The 14,841-nt window shown below is 54.9% G+C and overlaps 1 protein-coding gene across 16 annotated transcripts in view; it reads left to right on the forward strand.

Annotated features, from left to right (window-relative positions):
- Positions 1 to 14,841, forward strand: part of MAPT (microtubule associated protein tau) — a 45,046-nt gene that overhangs the window by 16,429 nt on the left and 13,776 nt on the right. For 7 of the 16 annotated variants that reach the window (XM_054649568.2, XM_054649569.2, XM_054649571.2 and 4 more), the window contains exons 2-6: positions 2,771 to 2,859; positions 4,114 to 4,200; positions 5,264 to 5,350; positions 6,830 to 6,895; positions 12,127 to 12,173. In XM_054649568.2, coding sequence (XP_054505543.1) covers positions 2,814 to 2,859; positions 4,114 to 4,200; positions 5,264 to 5,350; positions 6,830 to 6,895; positions 12,127 to 12,173 — 333 coding nt within the window. In that variant the 5' untranslated portion in view covers positions 2,771 to 2,813. Of the gene's footprint in view, positions 1 to 2,770; positions 2,860 to 4,113; positions 4,201 to 5,263; positions 5,351 to 6,829; positions 6,896 to 12,126; positions 12,174 to 13,028; positions 13,476 to 14,841 lie in introns of all 16 variants that reach the window. The other 9 variants (XM_077190768.1, XM_054649573.2, XM_054649576.2 and 6 more) reach the window with 5 other exon arrangements.

The following is a 14,841-nucleotide window of genomic DNA, read 5'->3' on the forward strand; positions in this document are numbered from 1 at the left end:
GGCTGGCCCTGCCCGTCCCTGAGCAGCACAGGCAGGGAGCAGCACCTCAGCTGCTCTGCACAGCCCTGGCCCTTCCTCTGTGCTGCAGAGCCCCAGCACCGGCTGGTCAGGGCAGGCAGTGACCACCAGCCCTGCCCACAGCAGCCTCAGCCTCTGCTGAATCACAGCACCAGGGCTGCAGCCCTGCATGCCCAGGAGAAATGCAAGAACATCCCCAGATTGCAGCCCTGCATGCCCAGAAGTGCAAGAACTTCCCCAGGCTGCAGCCCTGCATGCCCAGGAGAAATGCAAGGTTTTCCCCAGGCTGCAGTCCTGGAGAAATGCAAGAACTTCCCCAGGCTGCAGCCCTGCATGTCCAGAAGTGCAAGGACATCCCCAGGCTGCAGCCCTGCATGGCCAGAAGTGCAAGGATTCCCTGAGGCTGCAGCTCTGCATGCCCAGAAGCACAAGGACTTCCCTAGGCTGCAGCCCTGCATGTCCTGGAGAATTGCAAGGTTTTCCCCAGGCTGCAGTCCTGGAGAAATGCAAGAACTTCCCCTGACTGCAGCCCTGCATGCCCAGAAGCACAAGGACTTCCCTGGGCTGCAGCTGTGCATGCCCAGGAGAAATGCAAGAACTTCCCCAGGCTGCAGCCCTGCATGCCCAGGAGTGCAAGGACTTCCCCAGATTGCATGTCCTGGAGAATTGCAAGGTTTTCCCCAGGCTGCAGCCCTGCATGCCCAGAAGTGCAAGGACATCCCCAGGCTGCAGCCCTGCATGCCCAGGAGAAATGCAAGAACATCCCCAGATTGCAGCCCTGCATGCCCAGAAGCACAAGGACTTCCCCAGGCTGCAGCCCTGCATGTCCTGGAGAATTGCAAGGTTTTCCCCAGGCTGCAGTCCTGGAGAAATGCAAGAACTTCCCCTGACTGCAGCCCTGCATGCCCAGAAGTGCAAGGACTTCCCCAGATTGCATGTCCTGGAGAATTGCAAGGTTTTCCCCAGGCTGCAGCCCTGCATGCCCAGGAGTGCAAGGACATCCCCAGGCTGCAGCCCTGCAGAAATGCAAGGTTTTCCCCAGCGGGATGCTGTCCATGGAGCCAGCAGATGAACCTCCAGCCAGCAGTCCCCTCTGCCTGGTGCCCCAGGAAATGGTCCAGAAAGGCAAGAAAGGACCAGATGTGGGCAAACACTTGACTGCTCTTCTCCAAAAAACACCTGGGAGGGAGAGAGGAGAGGAGGCAGAGTCGGGGAAAGCCTGGTGCGGACGCAGCACGGCAGATTTGGGAGTTTTTGCCCTGCATGTGCAGCTGGGAAGCAAAGGTGCCACTGCTGGGAGGTGTGTGGTGAGCAGAGAGTGGCTGGAGGGGCAGGAGCTGCTGCTGCCATCCACATTTTCCTGCCCAGGACAGGGCAGTGCTTTGGGAAAGCTGCTGGACCCAGTGCCAGAGAGCTCCTCCACGTGCACACACGCCAGAGCAGCACCTTTCTGTGTCATTGTACACTCAGGTTTGTGCCTAGGTTGCTTTTTAACACTAAATTTTAGTATTTCAGTGCTGTAAATAATATCAAGCATCAGCCAGATGAGGTCTGGATATAATCAATATGATCCTTTCAGCTCTTGGCAGCCATATGTCCAAATAATTAGGACCCACCAATTAGAGCAATAATTAGATACTTAATTCTTTCTTATTTTATACCTCCATTTTTATGGGTGATTTCATTCCAGTGCAAGTCCTCCAGCTTCCTTGGTTCTCCAGTCCTGTCCAATGGCTTTGTAGCTGTCTAAGGCAGTAATTAAATTGCAGAGTCATCTTGCTAAGGCTTAAAAAAAAAAAGCTGGGTGAGAGATCTGGTTACTGGCCCTGGAGTTTCTCTTGTGTGGTTCCATACATGCAGTTAATTTATTGCCAGCAGACAAAACCACAAGTTTCCTCCTTGCTGCTGGTAACCTGAGCTCCACTGCCGAGCATGTGATCACACTAATAGCTGATTATTAATCACTGCCAAAGGCTGTAATTAAGCAGCTAAAAGCACTGTCTGTCCAGCCAGCACAGAGCACCCTGCACCAGGGGGCAGATGATGGTTGTTGGAGACTTCATTTCCTTTTGCAGATCAATGCAGTTTAGAGAAAGGGCTGGGAGGTTTGGCACCTTCCTGCTCCCACCCCTGACCTGCTTGCTTTGCTCTGTGCTGTGCTGGGGCTCTCTGAGCCCTGCAGGAAGGGTTTGGGGTTAAAGCAGGGGCTGTGCTGTGCCCTCGCAGCCACAGCTGAGCGAGACCCTCTCCTCTAAGAGTCCAGAATCCATCCCTGGACAGTCCTGGTGTCCCCCCATGTGTCACTTTTGGGTGGCTCTTAAGGTGATGAGTGTGTTGTGGTAGCTGTGTATCCCTGCTGGGTGTGTCCACAGGGATGGAAGGATCCCCTCCCAGAGCAGCATCACACCCCACCAGCAAATGCAGCTCCTGGGAGACTGGTTAAACTGGGAAATGCAGAGTGTGGAGTGTGCACAGGAGTCGGTCAGCACTTAGCCTGCTGCTCTCATGGCCCTCCTGGGGCAGAGCTGTGCCAGAGCAGTGTCCTGGGTGCACCAGGGTGCTCACTTTGCTTGGCACATCTTAAATACTCCTGGAACTTGAATGCAGCTGGCAGGAGTTGCCTCTGTGTTTGCTGTGAGGGATGCAGGGACTGGCACATGCTTTTGCTTGTGCAGGACTGCCCAGACCTTCCCTTGGCTCCTGTTGGGTCAGGTTTTGCCTAATGGGTGTTAGTTTTTACTCTCCTTTTCAGGTACCTTTGCTGAGAGGTGGCAGAGCAGCCTCAGGACACCACCATGATGGAGGATCACGCACCTGGCCAGGAAAAACACTTCTCATCAGGTGAGCACGTCCAGGAGGTGGTGAAGGACCTGCCTGGGCCAGTGCTGAGCTAAGGAGGGAGAGGGAGAGCACGGTGGTGGTGTGAGGGCCCCTTGGAAGGACACTGAGGGTCAGCCAGGGCACCACAGGGAGCCCACAAGATGCTCCAAAATGCCCAGTCATGGCAAAATGCTGCTCGTGGGTCTCACTGTCCATGGAGCAGAATAACCCCAGACTAGGGGGGGGAATCCCACTGCTGCAGCTTTGCAAGTGTGTGTTTGTGTTCACCCCTCAGTTTGCTCAGGAAACACAGCACTGTTTTTATTTGGGGTCACAGCTCGAGGATGCTGCTTGCTGCCTGCTTTCCTCACCTGCACAGGGCCCTGGGGACAGCTGAGCAGAGAGCTCTGGGAGTGGGGGCCATGCCAGACTCTTCCTCACCATATTTCAGACCTGCATTTCTTCAGAAGCTTTTCCTTTTCTCATTCCACCGTGCTCCACAGCTGAGCTTGGAAACCCGTGCTGCCAGCAAACCTGGTGGGACTCACTCCTGGCTGTGCTCCACATAAACATCATCTTAATTTCCTTTTCTTGAGGTGCTTTGCACACCTCTTTGGCCAGATAAATGGATGGCCTCTGTCCTGGAGAGCATCCAGAGCCTCCATTCATCCTGGCTCTGCAGCATTGCGGTCCGACAGCTCCTCTCAGCTTGTCTCACACACCACAGGCTCCCAGGGATTTCGCTTCTTCTCTCCCAAATCACTTTTCCCAGCTCTCATTATTTGATTTGCCCGCACCCTTGCTGAGGGGAGACTTGTGCCTCTTGCCCTGCTCTTCCAGAAGACTTTTGCCACCGTTTCTTGGCACAGAATGTTGTCCTGCTCCAGCCCTGTCACAGCCACGGGCTGGTTTGCAGCCCTGGGAGTGCTCAGCCTGCTCTGGGAGGGAGGGAGAGGACAACAGAGGCTCAGAAGCTGCACATCTTTCCTCCTTACGTTGCTGAGATCTCCTGCCTGCTTGTGCCATGCTTTGCTGTTTCTGCCTGCCCAGTTCACTGGGCTTTTCTTTTGCTGGTGGGTTTCCTTTTGTTCCTTTTGGTGGTCACCCTGGTGCTTTTGGTTGGCATTTTCACGCTTTGCTTGCTTTTAGTTCAGGTGGTTTTTACTCTCCAGCTGCAGCTTCTTTGCAGCTGTGGCTCTGGGCAATGAGAGTTGGTGACCCCCAGGCCCCAGGTCATAGCCAAGGACTTGTTGTAAGTATCTGAATGTTTTCCAGGCTATCCCCTTCAGATACCAGTCGATGATGGATCGGATGAGCCTGTTTCTGAAACTTCTGACGCTAAGAGCACCCCAACTACGGAAGGTGGGAGCTCTTTGACTTTCTGCTTTGGAACCACGATGGATGGGGTCGTGGTAAACCTCACCACAGAGTCCCCTTGCCGTGTCCTGATGGGGTTTCTCAGGGGGAGAAACCCCTTTGTTGGTCTCATCACTAGTGGTGTTTGCTGAGCTGCAGAACGAGGTGCAGAGTGGGCTGGAAAGCAGAAAGGTGAATTGTTCCTTACAGCTCAGGAAGTTGCTGGTGGTTTGTGTCCTGCAGACTTTGCAGGGGCTCTGCAAGGTCCTGGCAGTGCAGCCAGGAGCAGTCCTGTGTTGAGTGACACAGCTTTGTGTCACTGTGCTCCCCAGGTCCTGAATGCCTCGTGGGTAGAAAGGCTGATTCCAGAGTGGTCTAGAGACTTGCTCACTGTTGTAATTCCCTTCACTTTTTGCTGCTCAAATCCCAAGAATCTGCCTTTGGAGACTTGAGGTAGAGGCTTTAGCTTGCAAAATTGTTCTGAAAGGCAGGAAGGCTGGGCAGAGGTGCTGAGCAGCCCCAGCCCTGTCCCGCTGGAGGCGTGGGCTGAGTGATTGTTGGGAAAGTGCCTCAGGAACTCGGGACATAGAGCCCATGTGGTGCAGGAGGGGTTTCACCCTGCTTTCCAGTTGGAGTGGGGCTGTCAGGACGAGCAGCCAGCGCTGTGGCAGCTGGGGCTGGCTGTCCCTCTGTCCCAGAGCACGATGCAGCCACGCTGGGGTGTTTGGTGCAGCCCAGGGCAGCTGTTCTGTCCTGCTCCAGCCCAGCCGTGTCTCCAGGCAGGATTGCTGTGCACCAGGGGCTGCTTTCAGCAGTGGATTTTTGGACAAAAAGGCAAAGCCTTCAGAAGCATAGGGAGCACATTGTGGCACACAGTGTGCCAGGGGGCAGCTCATGGTGTCCCTGTGGCTCTGGCTTTGCTGTGCCACGCTCAGATGTTCCCTCTACCAGCTCCTCTGGCTCGAGGGGGAGCCGAGTGCTTCTCTGAGCAGAAACTTCTTCAGGCCCATCCTGGCCTCCAGAGGGCTTTGCCTCTCAGCAGCTGTGTGAAAGCTGTGTTGTTTTTCAGATGCCACAGCACCTTTAGTGGAGGAAGGAGACCACGAGGATCAGGGTGGTGCGGAACAGCACGGGGAGATCCCAGAAGGAACCACAGGTGAGGGAGACCAAGGTGCAGCTTCATCTCTTGCTGCAGACAGAGCAGAGAGCTGGACTGGTCGGTGCTGTGAGACAACACCACGAAACCTCTCACAGGGACACTGCTCCCAGTGCTGCTTCCTTCTTCTCCAGAGAATTCCTCACTCAGGGCTGTCCTCTTGCCTTCCCCATCCTGGGGGGAACTCGCAGCCTTTTCTTCTCTCTTCCTCTGCTCCACATCTGACCATCCTTCTGCCTGGTGTCTCTGTGGTGGCTTTGGCTCCCACCTCCAGGCTCCCACATGCAGTTCTGGGTCGTTCCTGTGCCAGCAGCCCCTGGGTGCCTGTCCTGCAGCTCTTGGGCTCTGCCCAGCCCCGCGGGTGTCTTTGGAGTGGCAGGTGAAAACCAGGCCACTGCAGCAGTGCTTTTAAGGATAATGCAGAGGAAGTGAAGTGACTGATTCAGCCTGACTGCCCTGTGGGCACTCACTGCACCTGGGCCTGGTTTTCCAGGGAAGGATGGGGCCTTCCAGAGGCAGAGCAGGGAGTGACTGTGGCAGTGCTGTGTGTGGGAGAGCAGGATTGGGAGGGCAGGTCTGTGTGCGAGAAATGAGGACGTGTCCCCTGTGCCATAGCCAGTGGCTTTCCCTGGAAGCATCAGGCAGGACCTGAGAAAAGCAGCGGGTAGAAAAGGGCTTCTGCCAGTGCCAAGCACTGAAACAAACTCACAGCAGTGAAATTTCTGTGCTGCATCCAGTCCCTGAGCTGCTGGCAGAGCCCTGGGCTGAAACACGGAGGCTCTGGTGCAAAATCTGACTGTCCCAGGGAGCCAGTGTATCCTGAACTGCTTGGAAAAAATGGAGAAAACAGAAGAAGTCCTAGTTTGACTGGAGAACTGTGGCATACCAATATCAGTGTTTAGGCTAGTTTGAAAATAGTCATAGAATAAACTGAAAAAATGCTGATGGAGACAAACCATCATCACTGTGAAGAAAACCATGCTTCTCTGATGTACCTGTAGTCCTGAAATTCAGGATTTCTCTAGATTTGTACCAGGATTGGAATTACTGGTCTCACAGAGCCTTGGCAGGGTTCACAGGTTGGTCACAGGCACCAAGAAGGTGAGCACAGGTAAGAGACACTCACGGGAGTGCTGCTGGCCATGTAAAGGCCACGTGGGGGTAGAAGAGGATCTGCATCCACACGTTTCCTTGCTCCTTAACAGCCTGTTTTCTGCCTGGAAAAGCTTGTGCTAACCTGCCATTTAGGATGTGGAAGCTGGTGAAACACTGCTCTGCTCTGTAGAGCAGGGGCTGAACAGACCTACCCAGATCCATCATCGGTGCGGGGAGATTTCCTTTCTGTGATGCAGCAGAGATCCCGCTCCTTCTGCTGGGCAGCCTCAGCAGGGAGGCACTTTCATTCTCCAGGCACATGCTTAAACTTCAGTTCTTATTTTAATCCTGTTTTTTCCCCTTCTTTCTCCGACCTGGGAGCAGCTGAAGAGGCGGGCGTAGGAGCCACTCCCAACCTGGAGGACCACGCTGCAGGAGATGCCACTCAAGGTGGGTCAGTTGTCTGCCACTGGGACCATTTGGTGCTGCCCACGTGTGCAACTGGTTGGTGGTGGCTTGGGGATTCTGTTCTGTGGGGAAATGCTCTGCCCTGCTCAGCAGCTGTGCAGTTTTCCCTGTTCCTGGCAGAGCAGGGCCATACACGCTTGGGGTGTTCCAAAATACTCATTTCAGGCAGCTGCAGTTCCTCATACACCAGATTTCCCTCTCAGATGGCCAAAGTCAGGGTGTTTGTTTGTCCACCTGCACAACCAGGGCGTTCTCCAGGCTGGGAAAGCTGATGGACAGAGCTGGGATGTGCTGGGGCCAGAGGAACTGCTCAGATTGAGCAGAGGCAGTGCAGGCCCTGTGCTCACACCTGAAACCAGCAAATTATTTAATTACTGTGACTTTCTAGAGTAAAATAGGACTCAAACCTACTCACTCAAGCCCTGACTTCCACATTAAGGGAGTTTTCTCCTCATCCCAGTCTTGGGGAATGTGAGTGAGGAAGGCAGGCACAGTGGGCAGTGAGTGTTCCCACAGCATTCATTGTCTTATCTGCTTAGAAGGGCTGAAAATTACCCAGGGACCATTTGGCTACCTGGAGAGCTTCTCTTGACTCTCCTCAGTTCAGACTTGATGGAAAGTTGGTTTTCCCAAAGCCCCCAGTGCTGGATTGATTCCATGGGGCAGACTTAGGGGTTGAGACTCCCTGTGCTGTTTCTGTCCTGCCTGCACTGCACACCACAGCACTAATTTATTGTGCTGCTTAAAATCTTAGGCAAAAGCCATTTTGTGAAGCAGTTTGCTGTGCAGTAAACATAACAAATCCCTCCAGTTGAGCAGTGTCTTTCCTTTTCATGGCTCCATTAGTGCATTTAGACATCCGTGTCTTTTACAGAAGCAAAGAGGTTTTGCCTTCTCAGCTCAGGGCAGAATTCAGGTTGTTGTTGCTTTCCACACAGAGATGAGCACAATTCTGTGCACTCTGCTCCCTGCAATTAGAATAAAACCTTTGCTTGCTTGGCCAGTGGTTTTTGGACTGTCAGCTCTTCTAAATATGAAATAGTGGCTCCATTATAAAAAAAGAAATCAGGATTGTTAGTGGAGGGGGTTGAAGTTCTCTCTTCAGCTCTCTGCCCTGGTTTTAGTGCTGTTTCTCACCAGGTTTTTACTAAGCCCTTTCTGCCTTGTCCTGGGATCTTTCAGCTGTCACATCCAAGCTCTTGGTGTAGTTGTTTCACTTAACTGTGATATTCTCTTAAAATGGGAAGGATGCTGATGAAAGACCAAGTCGGCCTCGACTTCATCTTTTCTTGTTTTAGTCTTGTTTGTTCATCTGCCAAAGCCACAGTTGTGATCTCAGGGCTCTGATTTAGGCTCTTTACCTGATCAGTGCTCAAAGAGACCAAAGGGTCCTTGAAGCTGAGCCAGCTCATAATACAAGAGGCACATTCTTACTGGGCTGGTGACTCCAAAGCAATGCACCCAGGTGAATTCTCCATTGCTCAGGGCATCTTTCCTTCAGCTGGGGGGATTTCCAACAGAAAAGCTCCAGCTCAACTGGAAGACCTGGCTTCATGCAGCAGTTGTTGGGTGGAATTGTAAAGGTCTGTGTCATGCACAGAGCAGTGACAGAACAGAATCCCTTCTTCCACACACACACACCAAAAAAGAAAAGAGAATCAGACAAATCTTTGCCTCTGTGGCCTCAGGTTCTGGGGTTCAAATGTCACCCAGCCCAAGTGATGGCAGAGCAGCAGCATTGGAGCTCTCAGGGGTCCCAGACTGCTGTGGCTACAGCCACATTCTTGTCCCCAGCCCTTTCCCTGCTCTGGCATGGCATGGGAGTGCCCTTCCCAAGCTCCTGGGCAGTGGGAATGATCCAAGGGCAGAGCAGAGCTGGTCTGAGCTCTGAAGCCAGGGCCGTGTGTGCCTGAGCATCTCCCAAGGGGAGGGGAGGCCAGCAGGGGCTCTGTGAGGTCAGGAAGAAGAAGGACAGAGCTCTGGCCCTTGCTCAGTCCCTTGGGACAAGAAGAGATGGGCACTGACCAGCAAACTGATGGCCCAGTGGTGGTGTTAGGGAAAATGGGAATGCTCTTGGCTTCTGGAAACCTCTACAGCTCAACCAGCTCAAGGAGTGCAGGGCGAACCCAGCCACCTCCGAGCCGGGCCCAGGCAGGAATCTGATCTCCCAGGTGCTGTTCCTGATTTCCGTGGGGATCAGAGCTCTCTAAAGGCAAAAAGCCACTCTAGGAGTGAGTTGTCTGTTCAGTGGGGCGGGGTGGGACTTGCTTTTATCCTTGATTGCCAGTAGAAATGCTGAATCTCTCCCGTTACGTGATGTTTGACATGCCTGTGCTAATTTCTTGCCCATGCTTCACACCCCACGTCTTCAGCTCCAGGCGAGCCGAGCTCTGCAAAGCTCCAGCCTGGCCCTCAGGAGCGTGTGGGAGAGGCACTGAGAGGTGCCAGCCAGCCCCCAGAGCAGGGGCTGGGGCCTCAGCAGCCGCCCCTGCCCCGTGAAGCCAAAGCTCCAGCAGCAGCTCCCACCAGGATCGAGGTCACCATCCCAATCCCCCTGGACATGTACCAAGGCTCTGGAGGCAGCAGGGACCAGGCAGGCAGAGAAGGCAGCAGTGCAGAGCCAGAGCTGGGCCTGGCAGGAGCAGGAGGCACAGGTGACCTCAAAGATGGACCCTTGTGTGCCAGAGCCACGATCAAGGAAGGTTCTGGTGGACGGGAGAGGGATGAGGACCGGGATATTGATGAAACTCCTGGGCAGGGTTTGCCTTCCCTTGTGGATCAGTTTGTTTCTCCGGGACCTGAAAAAGGCTCCTGTCCAGCAGCTGCCCAGGAGACTCGTGAAGAATCTGATGGAGAAAACAAGCCCAAAGGTGTCCTCAGAGACACCCCAGGAGAGGCACTTCTGGTCGAAGCTGAGTCACATAAAGCAGGAGAGGACCAAGAGGAGAAGCGAGAGCTGCTGGGGGAAGGAGGCGCAGACACCGCCCTGCCAGAGCCTTCTGGAAGAGTCTCCCAAAAAGAGGCTGAGCCCAAGGAGGCAGAAGATTCCGGGCCCGTGCTAGAAACAGCCAAGCTCCCTGCTGAGGTGGAGGATGCTGTGAAGGATGAAGATGCTGCTTTGGGAGAGGCTGTGCCAGCCTCGGGGGGCCGCCGGCCGCCCCGCAGGAAGCCCGGTGGGCCGGCTGCAGACAAGGGCAGTCGTGTCCCTCTGCTCAAAGGTGTGTGCTCCAGCACTGCAGCTTGCTGCCACCGGGGCTGCTGCTGCTGCTTGGAGCTGGCCTGGAGCGTGCTGTGACTGATCCAGAGCGCTGCTGCTCCCTCCCTGCCCTCCCTCCTCACTCAATCCAGGCCTGGATTGACAGACCCTTGTGCTGCGGTTCTGCGTGCCTTGCATGGTGCTGCCGTGTCCCTAATCATGCTTTTTTTCACCTGTTTTTGTTTTGATTTCCTTGGATCTGTTGGGTGGGGGCGCCTTCACTCCCACCTGAGAAGAGGAGGACCTGGACGTGGCTCTGGCATGGTGGAGTGGGGCTCACCTGGTGTGTGCAGCTTGTTCCAGCAGGACACGTGCCATCCATCTGGTTTGCATGTCTGCTCCAATAACTCTTGGAATTGGCTTTCCTAAAGAGGAGGGAGGAGGAAAAAAGGCAAGGATGGCAGGTCTAACCGTGGAAAAGCTCCCACGCTGATCCTGTTTCTTGTACTTTCCCCTTAAATGTCACTGCTGACTGCTGCTGGAGGCACGGGCTGCAGCCAGCAGGGCCTTTTCCCACTGCCAGGCATGTCCATTGCTCTTCCAAAGCATCCTGCTGCCACCCCAGCTCTGGGGATGGGGTGTCCCTGGGTGTGCCAGCACAGTGCTGGCTCTGGGGGCTCGGCAGGAGCTGCCTGTGTGTCTGGAGGCACTGAGACAGTGTGTGGGGCCGGGAGGGCAGCCTTGGGCAAAGCTTTGAGTTCACCACTAAGTGCTCGAGCATCCCTTAGACCTTTCCTTTGTGTTTCCCACCTCTCCTGGGGTCAGGAATGTGCCAGGGGCCCAGCTCAGAGGCCACAGGCAGCCGGTGCTGTGAGCTGTGGTAGGGAGCCAGGGCAGCAGGACACCTCACCGTGCTGTACCTCAGCTCTGGCTCTCCAGGGCAGGTCCTGGGGGAGGCTCTGCCTTTTCCCCCAGCTCCACACATTCCACAGGCTGGCTTGGCTGCTCCCATGGGCCTGGGAATGCTGCTGGGCTTGGGGCTCTGCTGTGGGGCTCAGGCAGAAATTGTGGATGGAGCTTTTTCCCCTGGAGCCAAAGCTCGCAACTCATTTCTCCTTGTTCCCTGTGGGATCTGCAGGGTGCAGCTTCCCTCCTGTGCTGCAGGCACTGGCATGGCTTGCACTGGAGCCTGGAACCACAGCAGGGTGGGGAGGCACTGCCCAGAGCCAGCCACCTTCTGATTCAGCAGGAGAAGTTCAATTATTTAATGGTTTTTCCCTTCAAAGGCAGAGATGCTTGGTGGCTGTTTGGCTCCGGCCTTGCTCCAGTTCAGCTGAATTCGGGAGGGGTCAGGGCTGGATTAACAGCATCAGGAAAGGGCTGATCCCCCAGGATGAGTTTCCCAGCACTGGGGAGAAGATCAGCAGCTTCTCCTCCCAATTAGTTGAAGATGGGGGGGAAAAGGGCTTTGTTATGAGTGCCTTGGAGTACAAACCTTATCTCCTCCCCATTTCTGATCTCCTAATTAGACTGACCCAGGTGGAAGGGGCAGAGAGCAGCCTGTCAGGAGAGATGGGAATTTACAACAGCCAGGGATAAAAGTGCTCTGCAGCACCAACTGAGGAACCCCTGAAACGAGATCACAGAGCTGCTGGACTGGGGCTTCCTCCAGTTTGGGTCTCTGTTTATGTAATTGTTAGAACAAGTGGGTGTTTCCGAGGGTTGAAGGGAACTTTCTGTGCTGGACTGGATGGATCCTGCAGGAGCTGGGTGGAAATCTGGGCGAAATGCTCCCTCACAAACCTCCCTGGTGTGTCTGGTCCCCAGTGCTGACTAACACAGCATCAGCTGCCAGCAACAGAAGGAATGTGATGTGCAGTGGTGCAAGGATTTCTGCAGGAGGTGGTGGCTTGGTCACATTTCTGAGAGCAGTACTGAGGGACAGGGAACAGCCCCAGCAGTGCCTGGAGTTTATGACCAGTCCCAAGAGGTGTAACTGTGTGTTTCCATCTGTCAGGTCGTGTTGACAAGGAAGGGACCGAAGCTGATGAAAAGAAACCCAAGGTAAGCTAAAAACCCAAACCAGGGGTGACACCTGTCCCTGCTCCTGGCTCCTCTCCTGCCCTCCTGCCTCTTAGGAAACCTTCCCATTATGTTCCATTTTTCCATTTGTTTTCAAGAGTGTTTTTGTTTTTTCCTTCCCTCCCCTGGGTTTGGATGGTGCAATCCATGGGTTCTTTGAGGGTGAGGAAATGATCCAAATCTAAATCAAGCACGTGGCTCATGGGGTTGGGTGGGAGGTTGGAGAAAGCATTTTATCAGCCCAGGACTGAAAAGCAGCAGCTGACCTTGGGGCAGGCTCAAAACTGCTCTGGGGACAAGCATAACTGTGAAAAGAGCAAAACATGTAATTAAAACATTAAATTAAATAATCTTGGCCTTGCAGACCATAGAATATCCTGAGCTGGAAGGGATCCACAAGAATCATCAAATCCAGCTCCTGGCTTGCCCCAGGACAACCCCCAAAAAAGATGCTGTGTTGTGTTCTGGGTGAGGAACAGAGTTTAATAATGGGTAAATCCCAGAAGTTAAACAATATCTGTCACACTGGTAATTTGGAGGAGGTTTAGCTCAGCTGGCCATTATCCTGGTTAGTGCCTGAGTGGGATAATGGACAAGCTGAGGGGAAATGCAGTGGGTGAAGAGTTAAAGACGAGGAATAGAATTATTTTCTAACACTGAAATTGGTTATTTCTCTATGTACAGCCCTGGCAGTCCCTACCCCACACCCAGCTCTGTATTGCACCTTCTAATCCTATTTAATGTCACCGATCCCGTTTTATTTCCCTGCCATGCTGATTTTCTTTTTGTTTTTTTTTTTTGTTCCCATTTTATTTCATTTCATTTCCACGTTCCAAGAAATCCTCACCTTGCCCTGCCAACCCCCCTGGCTCCACTGCCCCCCTCTGGCACGCAGCCCCTCTGAAAGCACCCAGTGCCTCCAGAGCACCCTGCAGCCCTGCCAGTGCCTCCAAAGCACCCTGCAGCCCTGCCAGTGCCTCCAGAGCACCCTGCAGCCCTGCCAGTGCCTCCAGAGCACCCAGCAGCCCTGCCAGTGCCTCCAAAGCACCCTGCAGCCCTGCCAGTGCCTCCAGAGCACCCTGCAGCCCTGCCAGTGCCTCCAAAGCACCCTGCAGCCCTGCCAGTGTCTCCAAAGCACCCAGCAGCCCTGCCAGTGCCTCCAAAGCACCCTGCAGCCCTGCCAGTGCCTCCAAAGCACCCTGCAGCCCTGCCAGTGCCTCCCAACGAGCCTGTCCTGCCACCCCCCGGCCTGCCAGCACAGGAATGCAGGAAAACAGAGCCAAGGTAAGGGACTGGGCTGGGACAGAGGCCAGGGCAGCACCTGAAGGCATTCCTGGCATTCCTGGCTGCTGCAGGTCCTTCCCTGTCCCTGGAGAGGGGAATGTGCTCCCTCCACCCAGGTTTGGTGCTGGGAGGACCCGGCACAAAGGGCTCCCTGCTGCAGGTGTGCCCCCATCCCTGTCCCTTCGTGCCCTTCCTTGTCTGGCAGCTCTGTCTGTGTCTCACAGGTGAGTTTGAGCTGTGCCAGAGCTGCAGGTGCTGCGTGGGGTTAGGGAGTGCAGCACATCCATGGCTGATCCTGCAGGGTGAACAGAACCTCAGAGCTTTCTCCCTTTGTGCCATTCAGACACATAAACACACCCATAGGGAAAGCACAGGGGGTGCAGGTCACAAAGAACTGCAAAATCCTGGCATGGTTTGGGTCAGAAATGAGCTTAAATCTCATCCAGTGCCACCCCTGCCATGGCAGGGACACCTTGCACTGTCCCAGGCTGCTCCAAACCCCCAACCTGGCCTTGGGCACTGCCAGGGATTCTGCTCTGGGCACCTGTGCCAGTCACAGATGCTGGGATTAATTTATCTTCCGTACAAAATTCTGGCAAAACAGGGGAAACCAAAGGGCGAAATTTAGAGAGCAGAGGTGTGACCAAGCCAGGTGTGAGGGTGCAGTGCACCTTTCCTGTGCCCTGCCTGTGGGTTTGGGACACAAGGTGTGAACAGGCACATTCCAGGTGTGGGGAATCCCAGGGAAAAGTGGGAGGGGTGCCAGCCTGTCCCTGGCTCTCTGATTGAGGGGTGTCACCCTGTCCCTGACTCTCTGAGGAGTGTCACCCTGTTCCTCTCTGATCCCAGGGATGTCACCCTGTCCCTGACTCTCTGATCCCAGGGGTGCCACCCTGTCCCTGACTCTCTGATTGAGGGGTGCCAGCCTGTCTCTGGCTTTCTGATCCCAGGGGTGTCACCCTGTCCCTGGCTCTCTGATCCCAGGGGTGCCACCCTGTCCCTGACTCTGATCCCAGGGGTGTCACCCTGTCCCTCGCTCTCTGATCCCAGGGGTGTCACCCTGTCCCTCGCTCTCTGTTCCCAGGGGTGTCACCCTGTCCCTGGCTCTCTGATCCCAGGGGTGTCACCCTGTCCCTGGCTCTCTGAGGGGTGTCACCCTGTCCCTGGCTCTCTGATTGAGGGGTGTCACACTGTCCCTGGCTCTCTGATCCCAGGGGTGCCACCCTGTCCCTGGCTCTCTGATCCCAGGGGTGTCACCCTGTCCCTCGCTCTCTGATCCCAGGGGTGTCACCCTGTCCCTGGCTCTCTGATCCCAGGGGTTTCACCCTGTCCCTCGCTCTCTGATCCCAGGGGTGCCAGCCTGTCC

The sequence above is a fragment of the Agelaius phoeniceus genome, chromosome 26, assembly GCF_051311805.1.
Source record: "Agelaius phoeniceus isolate bAgePho1 chromosome 26, bAgePho1.hap1, whole genome shotgun sequence".
NCBI classification, from domain to species: domain Eukaryota; kingdom Metazoa; phylum Chordata; class Aves; order Passeriformes; family Icteridae; genus Agelaius; species Agelaius phoeniceus.